The 13957-nt window shown below is 35.7% G+C and overlaps 1 protein-coding gene across 1 annotated transcript in view; it reads left to right on the top strand.

The window, feature by feature from the left end:
- Positions 1–13957, top strand: part of LOC129001452 (chromodomain-helicase-DNA-binding protein 7-like) — a 77684-nt gene that overhangs the window by 35866 nt on the left and 27861 nt on the right. Inside the window, exons 14-25 of the mRNA XM_054428741.1 lie at positions 1018–1260; positions 2533–2689; positions 3122–3329; positions 4072–4267; positions 4771–4987; positions 7475–7716; positions 8191–8489; positions 9423–9510; positions 9976–10087; positions 11309–11495; positions 11774–11863; positions 13165–13347. Coding sequence (XP_054284716.1) covers positions 1018–1260; positions 2533–2689; positions 3122–3329; positions 4072–4267; positions 4771–4987; positions 7475–7716; positions 8191–8489; positions 9423–9510; positions 9976–10087; positions 11309–11495; positions 11774–11863; positions 13165–13347 — 2222 coding nt within the window. The remainder of the gene's footprint in view (positions 1–1017; positions 1261–2532; positions 2690–3121; positions 3330–4071; positions 4268–4770; positions 4988–7474; positions 7717–8190; positions 8490–9422; positions 9511–9975; positions 10088–11308; positions 11496–11773; positions 11864–13164; positions 13348–13957) is intronic.

Consider the following 13957-nt stretch of genomic DNA (forward strand, 5'->3'; position numbering starts at 1 on the left):
TAAAACTGCTGGACGCCAGTTCCGGTTGAACCGCCCTAGGTCGAATGTCAGAACACACTGTTCCGGCGACAATAAATAGAGTGCAATTAACTCTGAATCAGTCGTGTCTTAGAAATGGTGCTGTCAAGACCTAAAAAGTAGTTGGCCATGCTGTGTTTGTTCCACTACAGAAGAAAGAGGAAACACCACCGAAGTATTTAGTTTCATCCGATTCTAGAGAACAGACAGCTCCATGGAGCATTTTATACTCTATTTCTACAGTTGAGGAATGACAAAATTATTTTTTCATTATTTTCAAATGTCTGTCCCCACATTCGAGTAGCTATTATCAAAGATAAGAGTCCAAATACCAGGACAAGACACGTACATGAGACACTGTATTGGTTTTAAAAGTCATCCAAAGAAAGCCAAACATACAGGTAAAGACTGGGAAATAAAATAACAAATAATGTATTGTTTTAAAATTACCGTTAAAAATACAAATAAAAAAGTTTTAACCTTAATAAAAAATTACTATTTGGAAACAACACATTGTTGCACTGTTATCTAACTGTGAAATGTTTACTGTTTCAATTGTTAAGTAGGCTATGGTTTATTAATTGCAAAACAATTTTAAAACATTACAATATAATTTAAACCAATTTAGCAAAATTAAATATGATTGTGCTTATTTGTTTCTTTAGCTTTCTCCCAAAATCAACCATGATGGAACAGAAAACTAACTTACCTGCAAAAATTCCAGGGGCTAATAGATATTCAATAAAGAACACAAACTGTAACACCCATATTTCATTCTGATGTAGGACTTCTTTAGAGAGTAGGTTGAAGAGAAAAGGAGATCTTCAGGGGAAGGGGATTTAAGTGTTAAGGAAATTTTCAACAATAAGTCAGATAAATGAATTGAGAAGTTGTGGAAGCTTAGTTTAACTGTTAAGAGACAACTGTTCCATAAAAACTCTGAGCCTGACGTGTCAGCCAATGGTCGATATGGTGTGATAACCCCTTGTGAATGTTTAGGAACACCGAGTGCTGCTGTCTGGCACACCTCTGCAGAACAACGTCAACGAGCTGTTCTCTCTGCTCAACTTCCTGGAGCCGCAACAGTTCACCAGCAGTGATGCGTTCCTACAGGAGTTTGGCGCTCTTAAGACGGAGAACGAGGTGCAGAAGCTGCAGTTGCTGCTCAAGCCGATGATGTTACGTAGACTCAAAGAGGATGTTGAGAAGACTATCGCACCCAAGGAGGAGACTGTTGTAGAGGTAGGTGTTTGTTTACAATGCATTCTGGGTCCTTCCATAGTTAAGGACATAGTATTGACCCTTTCACACCATAACATTTTGCTAGGGATGGTCGGGTCCTGAAATTTTGGGAAATTTTTTGGGGAAAAAATATTCTCGATTTTTGGGACGGGATTACATTTGATTCGAGAATTTTTCGGATGGGGTTTGATACGATCGTTGGTGATTTTGTCGCTTTGCGAGTGATGATTACGCCGCTATTGCGAGAGATGTTCACGATAGTTCCGCGAATGCAGGAGGTGAAGTCATTAACCGTTTAAGTCATACCAACGATCACGCTGTGACCGCGAGTAATACCGACGATGACACCGTGACCGCGGAGTCATACCGACGATCATGCCGTTACCTCGAGTTATTTCGATGATCGTGCCGTGACCGCGGGTAATTTCGACGGTTGCGTCGTGACCTGTAAAGTTTAAACCATTTTTTGGTTTTTATAGATCAGTGCCACAAACGTTAAAAATTGATTTTGTTTGTTTTTTTTTTTTTTGTTAACTGCAATACTCAAGACTTTTAAAACAAACCTTTTTTATGCACAGGAAAAAATCACGTCCCGAAATAATAGTTTAATCCCGACCATCCCTCATTTTTGCTGGACGTTTTGTAACCATACACGTAAATTTTATTGGTAGTGTTAAGAAGAGCTTTCACACTAGATGGTTACGATATGTCGTTTTGCAGCCATCCACTGCCACTGAACCGGACGGTTGTCGCGTTATGGCCATAAGTCAGTGGCGCATGTAGTTAAATGCAAGTTTTTTTTTTGTATAGGAGCCCATTAGCAAATGTAAATAGATTAGCCATTGCACTTTTTATTGTTTACAATCATACTAATAAATTGGACACTGATGACGTTTATTGAGACATTTAACATATTCACCTTGCCAAGTAATGTGAAAGAAACATAGACATCGCGTAAAACCTTTTAATGTGAAAGGAGCGTAAAAAGCCAGGTATTGTTCATTGTTGTGGCCATTCCTTAACTACTTTAGGTTAGATGAATTCACACTAAAGTGGACTCGTAAGCACAATAACAGCAATAATAATCTGTAATATAACAAACAATAAAACAATGGATTTTTTGGTTTTCTAAAAATTGATACCAAATTTCACACAAATAGGAGCAAAAAAAAAGGCTTACACAGGCTATTTTATTCCTATACTTGATGCTTATTGCAGGTAAATGTTAATTTTATCATAAATTTTTTACGGTCTTCAATTTGATGTTTCTAGGTAGAGCTAACCAACATCCAGAAAAAATACTACAGAGGAATATTGGAAAGAAATTTCTCCTTCCTCTCTAAAGGGACAACGTCTGCCAATGTGCCTAATTTGATGAATACAATGATGGAACTAAGGAAATGTTGTATACATCCTTATCTGCTCAATGGTAAGTGTGACTATTTATAAAGAGAATAGCTATTTGTGTATCAAGAGCGCAAAGTACGCCATTGCCGCTCGAGAAATGTAGATTGCTGCACAAAGCTTCGGGTGAGTGTGGCCATACAATTCGAGAGCGACAATGAATGTTTGTGCTTGTAATACACACAATATTTGCCCTACCTCCATAATTAACTTACCTATCATAACATGCTTGACATATACTGTACACAAAAAAATTGTGTTCTGTGAAACTCATATTTTTTCTCTTAGAAAGTAATCTCTTTTTTTCTAATCAAGAAGTTTAAAATCTGTTAAGCCCTAAGTCTTTCTGTAAAATGATCTTTGTAATGTTGTTTTTGGTGAGAGTTTCCATTTAAATATGTAGTTGTAATGTTTTGTTACAAGTGTACTGACTATTTGATCTTTCCTTGTGGTTAAGGTGCTGAAGATCAAATTCAACATGATTACCGTATTGCCCACGGGGATGATCCCGATGCTTATTTCAAGGCACTTATCAACTCCTCTGGTAAAATGGTTCTAATAGACAAACTTCTGCCAAAACTGAAAAGTGGTGGTCACAGAGTTCTAGTTTTCAGTCAGATGGTACGATGTCTAGATATTCTGGAGGATTATCTTCTATATAGAAAGTGAGTATTCTTTTAGGCTGTATACAAATAATTACAGGCATATTTATTTTTATTTCCTTTAATTTTTTAACAGTCAATATTTTTTCCCTTGCTTTTTTTTTAAATAAAAAAGTCTTGAAGATTTTCACAAATTTTCACTCTACCAGCTATTTTTTATGTATTTTGGATTTTTGGTGGATGTTTTTCGTAACACCAGGCCTACAAGAGATAATAAAAAAAATATATAAAATGTTTGTTTGGGGGATGGGGTTCTCTGGATTTAGTCACTACTTTTCACAAAAAGAACAACCTGAACCTACTTTAAGAACAAAGACTACCACTGAAAAAGAGCTAGTGGCTCCAAAAATTCTATATAATATTTACATGTTTATTCATGCCTTTTCTTCTCTTTGTTTTTCAATAAGGTAAGCATTTATATTTCTTGTTAAGTCTTAAGCCATTATCAAAACTTACCAATTTGTAGATTCCTCGTCAATTAGTAATGATTAGTAAAGTTCAATTAAAAGTAGGTTTGTACTAGTGGAGTATCTGCAAAAACTGAAGGCATTCTTACTTGACCTTGCACCTTACAAAATAGAATATTATCGTAATTTCAATTTAAAATAATGTAGCCTATAGTATTTTGTTTAAATGTTTCTTATTGCTAATTTAGGTAGTAAGTAACAATAGACACTATTCATGTACGAAAATTTGTACTGTGTGAATAAAGACTCTTTGAATCTTGAATCTTGTCTGTTTACAGATATCCATTTGAGCGTATCGACGGCCGTATCAGAGGCAACCTGAGACAAGCAGCCATAGACAGGTTCTGCAGACCAGACTCTGACAGATTTGTGTTCCTGTTGTGTACCAAGGCTGGAGGTCTGGGCATCAATCTGACTGCAGCCGATACTGTCATCATCTACGACAGCGACTGGAACCCTCAAAATGATCTACAGGTAAAATACATACTTCCTACACTGTCTATATCAAGAGGTAGTGTAATGTCTCACGATAATTCAAGGATTGTCTGTGAGTGAAGGTTTCCACTAATCTTCAATTGTGACAGAATGAGAGAGATCAAATCCAACACCAGCACAGTATTCTTTGCTACCCTTATATCATTGTTACCTAATTTACCAGTACCTATCATAGCTTTACAGTAACTACATCAAACATAATTTTGCCGTCTGAAAGTTATATATTGCAATATTTTATATTATTACATTATGATTCAGTAGTAAAAAAAAAATACAGTCTGTGATACTTTGTGAGAGGTCCAAGTGTTAAAAATAAGCATATTAAGAACTTAAAAAAAACATGGAAAGGGTTGAATCAATATAAAGCACATAAACTCTAGTATACATGAGAAACTGTTGAACTGTCTGAGGCAGAAAACCATTTAAAGTATTACTTTCGTAATGAAATGTCCTACCATTACATCTTTCCCATTTATGTCCAGGCTCAAGCTAGATGTCATAGAATCGGCCAGCAAAAGATGGTGAAAGTCTACAGACTGTTATGTCGCAACACTTATGAGAGGGAGATGTTCGACAAGGCCTCGTTGAAACTGGGTTTGGACAAAGCTATCCTGCAGAGCATGAACACTGCCCAGGGAGGCAAGGAGATCAACAGCAAGACATTGTCCAAGAAAGAGATCGAGGACTTATTAAAAAAAGGTATTAAATAATGTTTGACAACAGAATTTGTTGGTACAGTACATTCGCGATTAACTGAGGCTGTTGGGGTCGAGACTATTTCTGTAACTGGGAATCTTTGATAATTTGGAGGTCACTTAAAATTTGAGGTTAAGGGTTTCGACGGTACCACATTAGGACATCTAATAATTGAAAATTGTACGTTTTAACAATACATAGCAAAAGTCAATATTTTAGAAAACAGGGTAGTTTTTTTAAAAGGATAAAAAACAACTTGGCTTTATAATTATTGTTAAGGAGAAAAAAGGGTACACAACTATCTCACCTGAGTAAAGAGTCCCAGGAGAATAGAACACATAAAAGTTACATCAAACTGATATTTCACCCCTTTCAGGGGCTTCTTCAGAGGTAGAAAGTAAAATGATTCTTTTCTTCTATCTCTTTGTGTATCCTTCCTTTCTCATTAACGATTATTTTAGGAAACGATAACCTAATCATGCTCAAAACTTCATAGTTTGAATAAAATTGAATACAGTATTGTTAAAATTATGTTATCAACAGATTGCAGTATTTAAAAACATAATAAGGTCAATCTTGCTACTTAAAAAAGTAGACAATTACTTTTTGATTGACCTGAGCTGTACTTTGACATTTCATGTTAAAATCAAATTATCATAATTACAATGACTTGACAAAAGGCGATGCGAGCCAGTAATTCTTCTGCTATTTATTTTGTCAACGGCCAACCTAGCACTGTGTGATTTTAATTTTCTAGGTTATGATGCAGATCATTAGTATGTTACAAAATATTTAAAATGGTCTGTTCAAGTATTAACTTTAACAAATTATAAATTAATTGCTATTTTTTTTTTTACTGTATAATATACTGGATAATCGCGAGTATACTGTAGTATTAGATTTGAAAGATTTCCCTTCAAATTAGATTTTTTTGGGGGATAGACAAGTCTTGAAATTTAGGGAAATTTTCTAGAAATTTTAAATCTTGTTCTACGAGACGAGATTTTTTATCAAGATTTTTTCAAGACAATATTAATAATATACAGGGTGTCCCGGAACTCTCTACCAATATTTTAGGGCATTGCTCCTGGGTAAGAAACGTACCTAAATATCATATTTAAATTGTCCGGAAGTCCTTAGTTACTCACACAGCCGCCATTTTGTTTTTTTTAGTTATTAATTTTTTTCGAAAGAATGGTTAAACATACGAAATGGGAACTTCGCAAAAACATTTATGACAACTAGACAAAGCTACCAAAAAATTATCACGATTATTTAAATTCATAAAACAAAATGGCGGCCATTTAAAATTTTGGTAAAATCAATGGTTTTTGAGTTATTTAAGAAAGAAAATTTTAAATGGCCGCCATTTTGTTTTATGAATTTGAAAAATCATCATAATTTTTTTGTAGCTTTGTCTAGTTGTCATAAATGTTTGTGCAAAGTTTCCATTTCGTATGTTTAACCATTCTTTAGAAAAAAATTAATAACTGAAAAAAACAAAATGGCGGCTGTGTGAGTAACTAAGGACTTTCGGACAATTTAAATATGATATTTAGGTACGTTTCTTACCCAGGATCAATGCCCTAAAATATTGGTAGAGAGTTCCGGGACACCCTGTATATATATATATAAAACACCTGCAGAAAGTAAATGTAATACATGTAAATATTACTTTAATTGTAGGAATGGGCCGATTCCGATTCTCAATACCTCGATACCTTCGATACCACTTCAAAAAATACAGAGTTTGGTTATTGTCTCTGTCTATGTAAACTTAATCAATAGCAATGCAGTTATCTTATTGTATAAAGATTAAATAAATAAAGTTATATCATAAGTTATATGCGTTATTAAATGAGTTTTTAACAGGTATTGGTATTGAGTGCGGAATCGAAAATCAAAACCAAAGTTGTAGAATCGGAATCTGCCAATTCAGGAATCGGCCAAACACTATTTAATTGTTTTATAATTTGAGAAGTTTTGTTAAGTGTAATAAATATTCTTGCCTATTATTATTATTATTTTTGCATTTAAACAGTCATCTAACAATGTTACAAAATCAGGTAAAATGTCAAACGTGCATTTCCCATTATGTATGAGAAGGGAAATCCCGTCTCGAAATTTTATGAGAAATAAAAAATCTCGTCTCGCCTCAAACTAAAAATCCAATCTCGTCCATCCCTAATTTAAAAAAAAAATTTGTTTTCCTAATTGCAGATGACTTGTATCCACATAACCTGAGCTTATGATCTATTTAACAGATCCTTATCCGATTCCAAGCACACTTTTCCCTTGCTCTCCTTTACTAACTTTGAGGTAAGTTATCTGTCTCTATCTCAGTTTCCATCTTACAGTTAATTTTTGTCAGAAGACAACATTTCACCGTTAATGCCAAGTCAATGCTAAATCAATGCATTTTTTTTTGTTTTTTAGAAACTTTAAAGTGTTTTCAACAATGATTCATTCCACTTGTATTAACAATTACAGGAGCCTATGGTGCTATCATGGAGGAGGACAATGCCTCTGACAAGTTCTGTGAGGAAGATATAGACCAAATATTGGAGAGAAGAACTCAGATCATTACATTAGAATCTGAGAAAGGTTCTACCTTCTCCAAGGCCAGCTTTGCATCATCAGGCATCCGACAAGACATTGACATTGACGATCCTGACTTTTGGAAAAAGTGGGCTAAGAGAGCGGACATTGACACTGCAGAAAGGGGAGAAGAGGTATGGCTTTTAACTGGCTGTTAAAATAATAATTTGGTTTAAGAGTGACAGACAAGTGTAAAGTAGTTATTTCAATTTTCCTGGACATCCGCAATCTTTTTAATACCATATTTTTCACAAAACTTTAAAAAGTCAATGGAAACCACTAATTGGTTGAAGGCTAAAAAGTGCTCTGTGTCAGGGTGCTTAGCTGATCTGGAAAACCCGGGAATTGAACGTAAATTCTGATTACTGAAAAAAATCCTTGAAATGTACGTAAATTCCACCGCACGGTATGGGACTGTACAATTTCAAATTTTAAATAATCACAGTTTGTTTTCTTATTTTGAAAATAGTTAGTAAACAACGAATAACACTGTATTGGCATACTCAAGTTACTTTATTTTAATTAACAATTTTTGCCAAGACATTTTCTCTTGCAAAAGCTTATCATGTATCTTGTCACTAAAACTAATATCATTTAATGTTCGACAGAGCAAGCTGGTGATATCGGAGCCGAGGCGACGCACACAGATCAAGCGCTACGGTCACGATGAAGCTGTCATGGACATGTCAGATCTGGAGTCCTCGAGTGCAGAGGAAGGTGACGACCAAGACAACGATACGGCCATCGGTGTGGGCCGCGGCAGAGGTGCTAGGCGCAACAAGAAACTGAAGAAGCTCAAGCAGAAGTTTTTCCCCGACGGCTTTGTACCCAAGGAAGGGGAAGTTGTGTATGGAGCGTGGACGAGGAGTGAGTGCTTCAAGGTGGAACGAGGCTTGTTGACGTTTGGGTCAGTACGGATGTTAACTAATCATAAACTACTGTCGGTTAAATTAGTTTGGTTAGTTGGCCAAGATTTAAAATTAGATTTAGGATGGCTTGAAACAGCTATGTGTAGGAGACTATTACTCAACACATTTGTAGACAAAACACATGAATTTCAGTTCAGTGTTTTTTCCGACAACTGAGTCACCACTGCTGAAGGTAACTGACAAGGCTTTCTCAGCAATTAATTAACTCCAACCAAATAAATCATTTTTACTTAACCCGCCATGTTAAACTTCCCTATCCCAAGCGTGATGTATCCAACTTCTTTACTTCACGAGTGATGTATAGTTGAAAAAACTCACTCGGTGAGGTAATGAAACACATTTAAGTAACATTGAGTGCTTAACTTAAAAAATATACCTCTATGGAGCCAACAACGTTCAACGCTAGAAATCAGCTGTGCGCTTGAATTTAATTGTTATGTGTTGAAGAATTTTCCTAACCTACCTTTTGTTTGTAAATGAACGTTACTGTTAGAAGATGAGTGAAATGGATAATGAAAAATAGTGTTCGTAACCTCCTGTATATTGTCAGGTAAAATCTTGTACGTTACATGTTACGCAAGAGCTTGTTTACATCACTTAGGAGAATTCACCTGCGTGATATAAAGACACCCTTACTACACTGTAATGTAAATAGCTATTATCTGTTATCAAACCTTTTTTCATTACATTAATTTGTTTAAAAATTATTAAAGAGCATATGTCAACAATTCTTTACATATGTTTAATCTTGACTATTCTGTTCCAATCTTTTGAGTTGATAAATTTTAATGCCTTTGCTAGTGATAGTCAAAGTTTTTATCTAGCTATTTCCTTATCCTCCGTGAGGCAGTAAGTACTGTACTGAAATTAAAAGTTCATTTAGTACTGTGTAATATATGATGTTTTGGCAGGTGGGGTCGTTGGACTGATATACTGAGCCATGGTCAGTTCAGAGATGGCTGGAAAGAGAGTGACATTGAAGATGTTGCCAGAATACTGGTGAGTCGATAATACGATAACTATTTTTTATAATTAGTTATTATTAAGGATTGAATAACTGAGAGAACAATGTTATTTAACTATTGCCTTTATAATTGATTGTGTAAAATAACTCTATTTTAAACTAACTTTTATATTTAAACCTGGTTAAAAATGCATTAATACTGAATACCTGAGAGAACAATGTTATTAAACTATTGCCTTTATAATTGGTTGTGTAAAATAGAGTAGCCTAACTTTTATATTTAAACCTGGTTAAAAATGCATTAATACTAAGTACATATTTAATAAAAGACTTGGATTAACAAAATCCACTTCATTTTCTAGATTACTATCTAGATTAGTTGTTATCATGCATCTTACAGTATATGTTACTCATTCATGTTTTATGGTGCAATTGTGTAGTGTTATCTCCCAACCTGCAACAGTAGGAGGTTTAAAGTTCAAATCTATCTTTTGTTGTAGATGCTATATTGCCTTCGCTACTACCGAGGTGATGACAAAATCAGGAGTTTCATCTGGGACCTGATAACTCCGATGGAGAATGGTGAAAGTGCTATACCACGAAACCATATGGGTAAGCTAGCTTACTAGTTATACCGGTCCGAATGGTCCGGTGGAACCAACAATTGACTTCATGTTGTGTTGTTTATTCCGAATCACGTTGACAATAATATTGTAAAAAGGTTAAAATACCTGTAACTGCCTCGTGATTCCTCTGTTCCTGTACTGGACTACGCGCGTTTCGATGTATTCACATCATCATCAGGTCACAAACTTGAAGAACTTAAACCACTCTTGAATTGGTCGCGTCAAAGTTTACAAAAAAATATACACAAAACATTTAAACATTTAAAAAACAGGGACAAAAACTGTAGGCCTACAGACACTGGTGTGCACATGACAGGTGCCGAGTCTCGACTGGTTCAGGAGCTGAACTTTGTCCCCTGGCCGCCTTTATCACGGTCCTTGTCCAACTTTATGAGTGATTCAAATAGAATATTAGTTTGCAGAGTGCTTTTGTCATTTAATATGTCCTGGGGATTGTTTTTTGCGGCTTTATAAATTTCAAACTGTTCCAGAGCTGTCATGATCCTGCCTTTGTTGCAAATGTGCAATGGTTTTAAGTTTGTTTCCAAATTAGTATAGTTGTGGTTGTTTAGTACCAGATGTTCGGCATAATTAGATTTTTGCACCTTGGAGGCTTTTGGAATGTGTTCTTTGAATCTTTTCTCGAAGGACCGCCCTGTTTGGCCTATGTAAAATTTTTAACGTCCGCAAGAGTGAGTACTATGACTATCCGCAGTACTATCCTGATAATTAGACCAATTCGTATGTACCAAGGCAGAAATGTGGTTCGGATTCCACTATAAATTGTAGGTCCCTTAGTTGCCATTAGGTGTATGGGTTCGGCATTATTTGACATTATAATGCCAGTTAGTATAATGGTTATTTGCAGTTATTATATGCAGTTATTTGACATTATGTAAAAATGTCATTGGTTTAAGTTCTTCAAGTTTGTGACCTGATGATGATGTGAATACATCGAAACGCGCGTAGTCCAGTACAGGAACAGAGGAATCACGAGGCAGTTACAGGTATTTTAACCTTTTTACAACAACAATTGACCTTTAGTACCGACCCATCACTACTTTGTATACATATTAGTCAAGTTGGAAGTTACTCCAGCTGCTGTCTATTTCTTGAATATTTCACACAATCTGAGTAGATAAAGTTATTAAATATTGTACATCCATGGTGTAGGCTGATAATTCTTTGAACCACTGTTATTTTCCAGGGCTACATTCCCCAGTACCCAGAGGGGGCCGTAGGAAGATGAAGTTGAAGATGAAGGAGGCCAGGTTGCTTGGACAGACTTCTAGTGAGCCTACTGAGTTAGATCATTGGAGCAGACATGAGAGATACGACGGGGACATCTTCCTGGATAGTAACTACAAGAAACACCTCGCTCGCCACGCCAACAAGTGAGTCACATTCATAATCAGAGTGAAAATACCACAGATTAGATAAATCGAAGCAACTTGGGTTTAAAGGAAATAATAAGATGTCGCCACAATTGGGGAGAAATCGTCACAAATTTTGCTGCGATAAAAAAGACGATCACAAATGTGGCTGTGAAAGTGAGAATTTGTCACAAAATTTGCCAAAGGCGTTTAAAGTAGTCACACGAATAAACAAGTAATTTTTGGTTATTTTGAGCTGCAGATTGAGTTGAATGATTTGCTTGCTTGTCCTGTTGCAGGATTCTGTTGAGAGTGAGGATGTTGTACTACATCAAACACGAGATCCTGGGAGACCTGGTGCATCACATATCTGATGGCCAGCCAGCCAGGTGAGTCACCTCAACAACACGTACTGGCATGTGACTAACAGTGCTTACGCTTGCCAGAGTTGTAGCCCTTACACCAGGTTCAGTTTTTTATTTCCAATTCACCCAAAGTTTATTTGAGGGTCGAAATCATAAAATTAAGGACTTTTTGTGCAAACAAGTTTGGCACTGTCGCTTTGTTTTGTTAAGTTATCCAATCAGCTTGTGTTTAACAAAATTATGAAAATGTGTTATGGTATTACATAGCCTTATTTGGCAACTAACTGATATTTCTGTAGATTTTGCAGTGCTTTGAATTGTTTGTGAAAATCAACTGGGGGTTCATAAACTTGTATATTTTATTTCCAATAATTATTGATGATATTTTATAGATTTTAAAAGTAACACACAAATTCTTTAATATGATCTGAACGAACACCTATGCTAATAGGGAAAGATGTTTGCCGAATTTCAAATATTGAAATTAGGATACCTTTAAAGTCAGAAGGAAGACTTAAACATACCTTAACATACTTAAGGTTTCCAACATTTTAAGACTACTTATTTACTTGGACTACTTTTTTTATATAGTAACTGGTTCAGAAAATCAATAATACACATATACAGGTGTTCTATTTTGTGATTTTGATCCAGAAAGTCTGTTTAAGTCACCTGTAAATAGATACTAGCTAGTTGTCTAGAGATTATAATTATTATTTTTTAGTTCTCATCATCACTTGCATTCTCCCTCCTGCTTCAATTCTTACCAGCCACACCATCTTCCACCCGGGTCACATATTGCAATGAGAGGAAAATTAAAATATTGTCAACATTATTTTTTGCATTGCAGCACTGTACATTGTACTGGTTTTCATTTCCTTATATCAAAGTTGCCAAAAAGAAATACTTGTAATACTCAATATATTTCATACAGGGTTTAAAACCCTCTGGACATATTGTATTTATTTGTCGTGAAAGTGGAGTAAATGTATAAGTTAGTTCAGGGATTTATTTATACCTTGGACATAAACTTATCAAATAAATAAAAACCTAAACGAGTTTCTGTATTTTGGCCTACTATTTTAGTCAAATGTTCCTACTTTACATTGTCACATGCAATTGGACTCAACTTTTTGCTAGTGTACTGAAATACTAAATCACAAGGCTGCATTTCCAAAAATGATTTATCTCTTAGATAAACTTTCAGAGTTTTTCTTGAAAAAAAATTAAAGCCTTCCCTCACAAAGAGATGGTGGGAAGGTGGTGTGGCTATGGCATGGCATGGTGCATGCACGGACGGGCTGACATGTGTCCGATGTCCCCAGCGCCTTGCCGATATATCCCCCTCACTGCGACCAAGCCCCGGCGCCATGGTGGGACCGGGACGCTGACCGTAGCCTTGTCATCGGCACCTACAAACACGGATATGAGAACTATAACCAGATGAGAGGTGACCCAGCGCTCAGCTTCCTGGCAAGATGCGGTCCCCCCACTCACACCCACACAGTGTAAGTCCCTTCCCATGCCACACTCACTACCACACTCGCTGCCCATTTATTTTATGTTTTATTTGTAGAAACATTTCAGTGCTTATCTAGATTGTAGGTTTTAAGACAGCCGTTATAGTATGTTTGATAGATTTATTATAGCTATTTGTTAGTGTTCGGTCCAAATAAAATGGTAAAAAGTAGCAATGGCAAAATTTTATTTGTGGTTGCAGGTCTCTTGATATTTTCGGGTCAGGATTGGTTCGGGCCATAAAGATTGTGCAATATGCAAATATCAGCAGCCCAAAATTTTCAATTTCATCTGTGGATCAAATGGGATGTTAACGGTTTTATCACGATCATGGAAAACGATGAAGATGCCTTTTCATTGCAGAATAAGTTCTTTTTTCATGACCGCGGAAGTTATAGATTTTTCTGGTTTGTGATATCACTGTAAGTAGGGCAGATGTTGTCTATTTGTTTATGACTGTAGAGGAGGTTGACGATTTCGCAATGTCCGCAGAAGATGTTCCTGTTTTTGACGTATCCTGCCATGACAAAAGAATATGTTTTACATATAGCTGTGATCTAAGAAAAGGTTAATGATTTGCGGTTACTAATCGTAATTTAC

The sequence above is a fragment of the Macrosteles quadrilineatus genome, unplaced genomic scaffold (genome assembly GCF_028750875.1).
Source record: "Macrosteles quadrilineatus isolate MER2022 unplaced genomic scaffold, UCM_ALF_1.0 Scaffold_8__2_contigs__length_117827958, whole genome shotgun sequence".
In the NCBI taxonomy this organism is placed as follows: Eukaryota; Metazoa; Arthropoda; class Insecta; order Hemiptera; family Cicadellidae; genus Macrosteles; species Macrosteles quadrilineatus.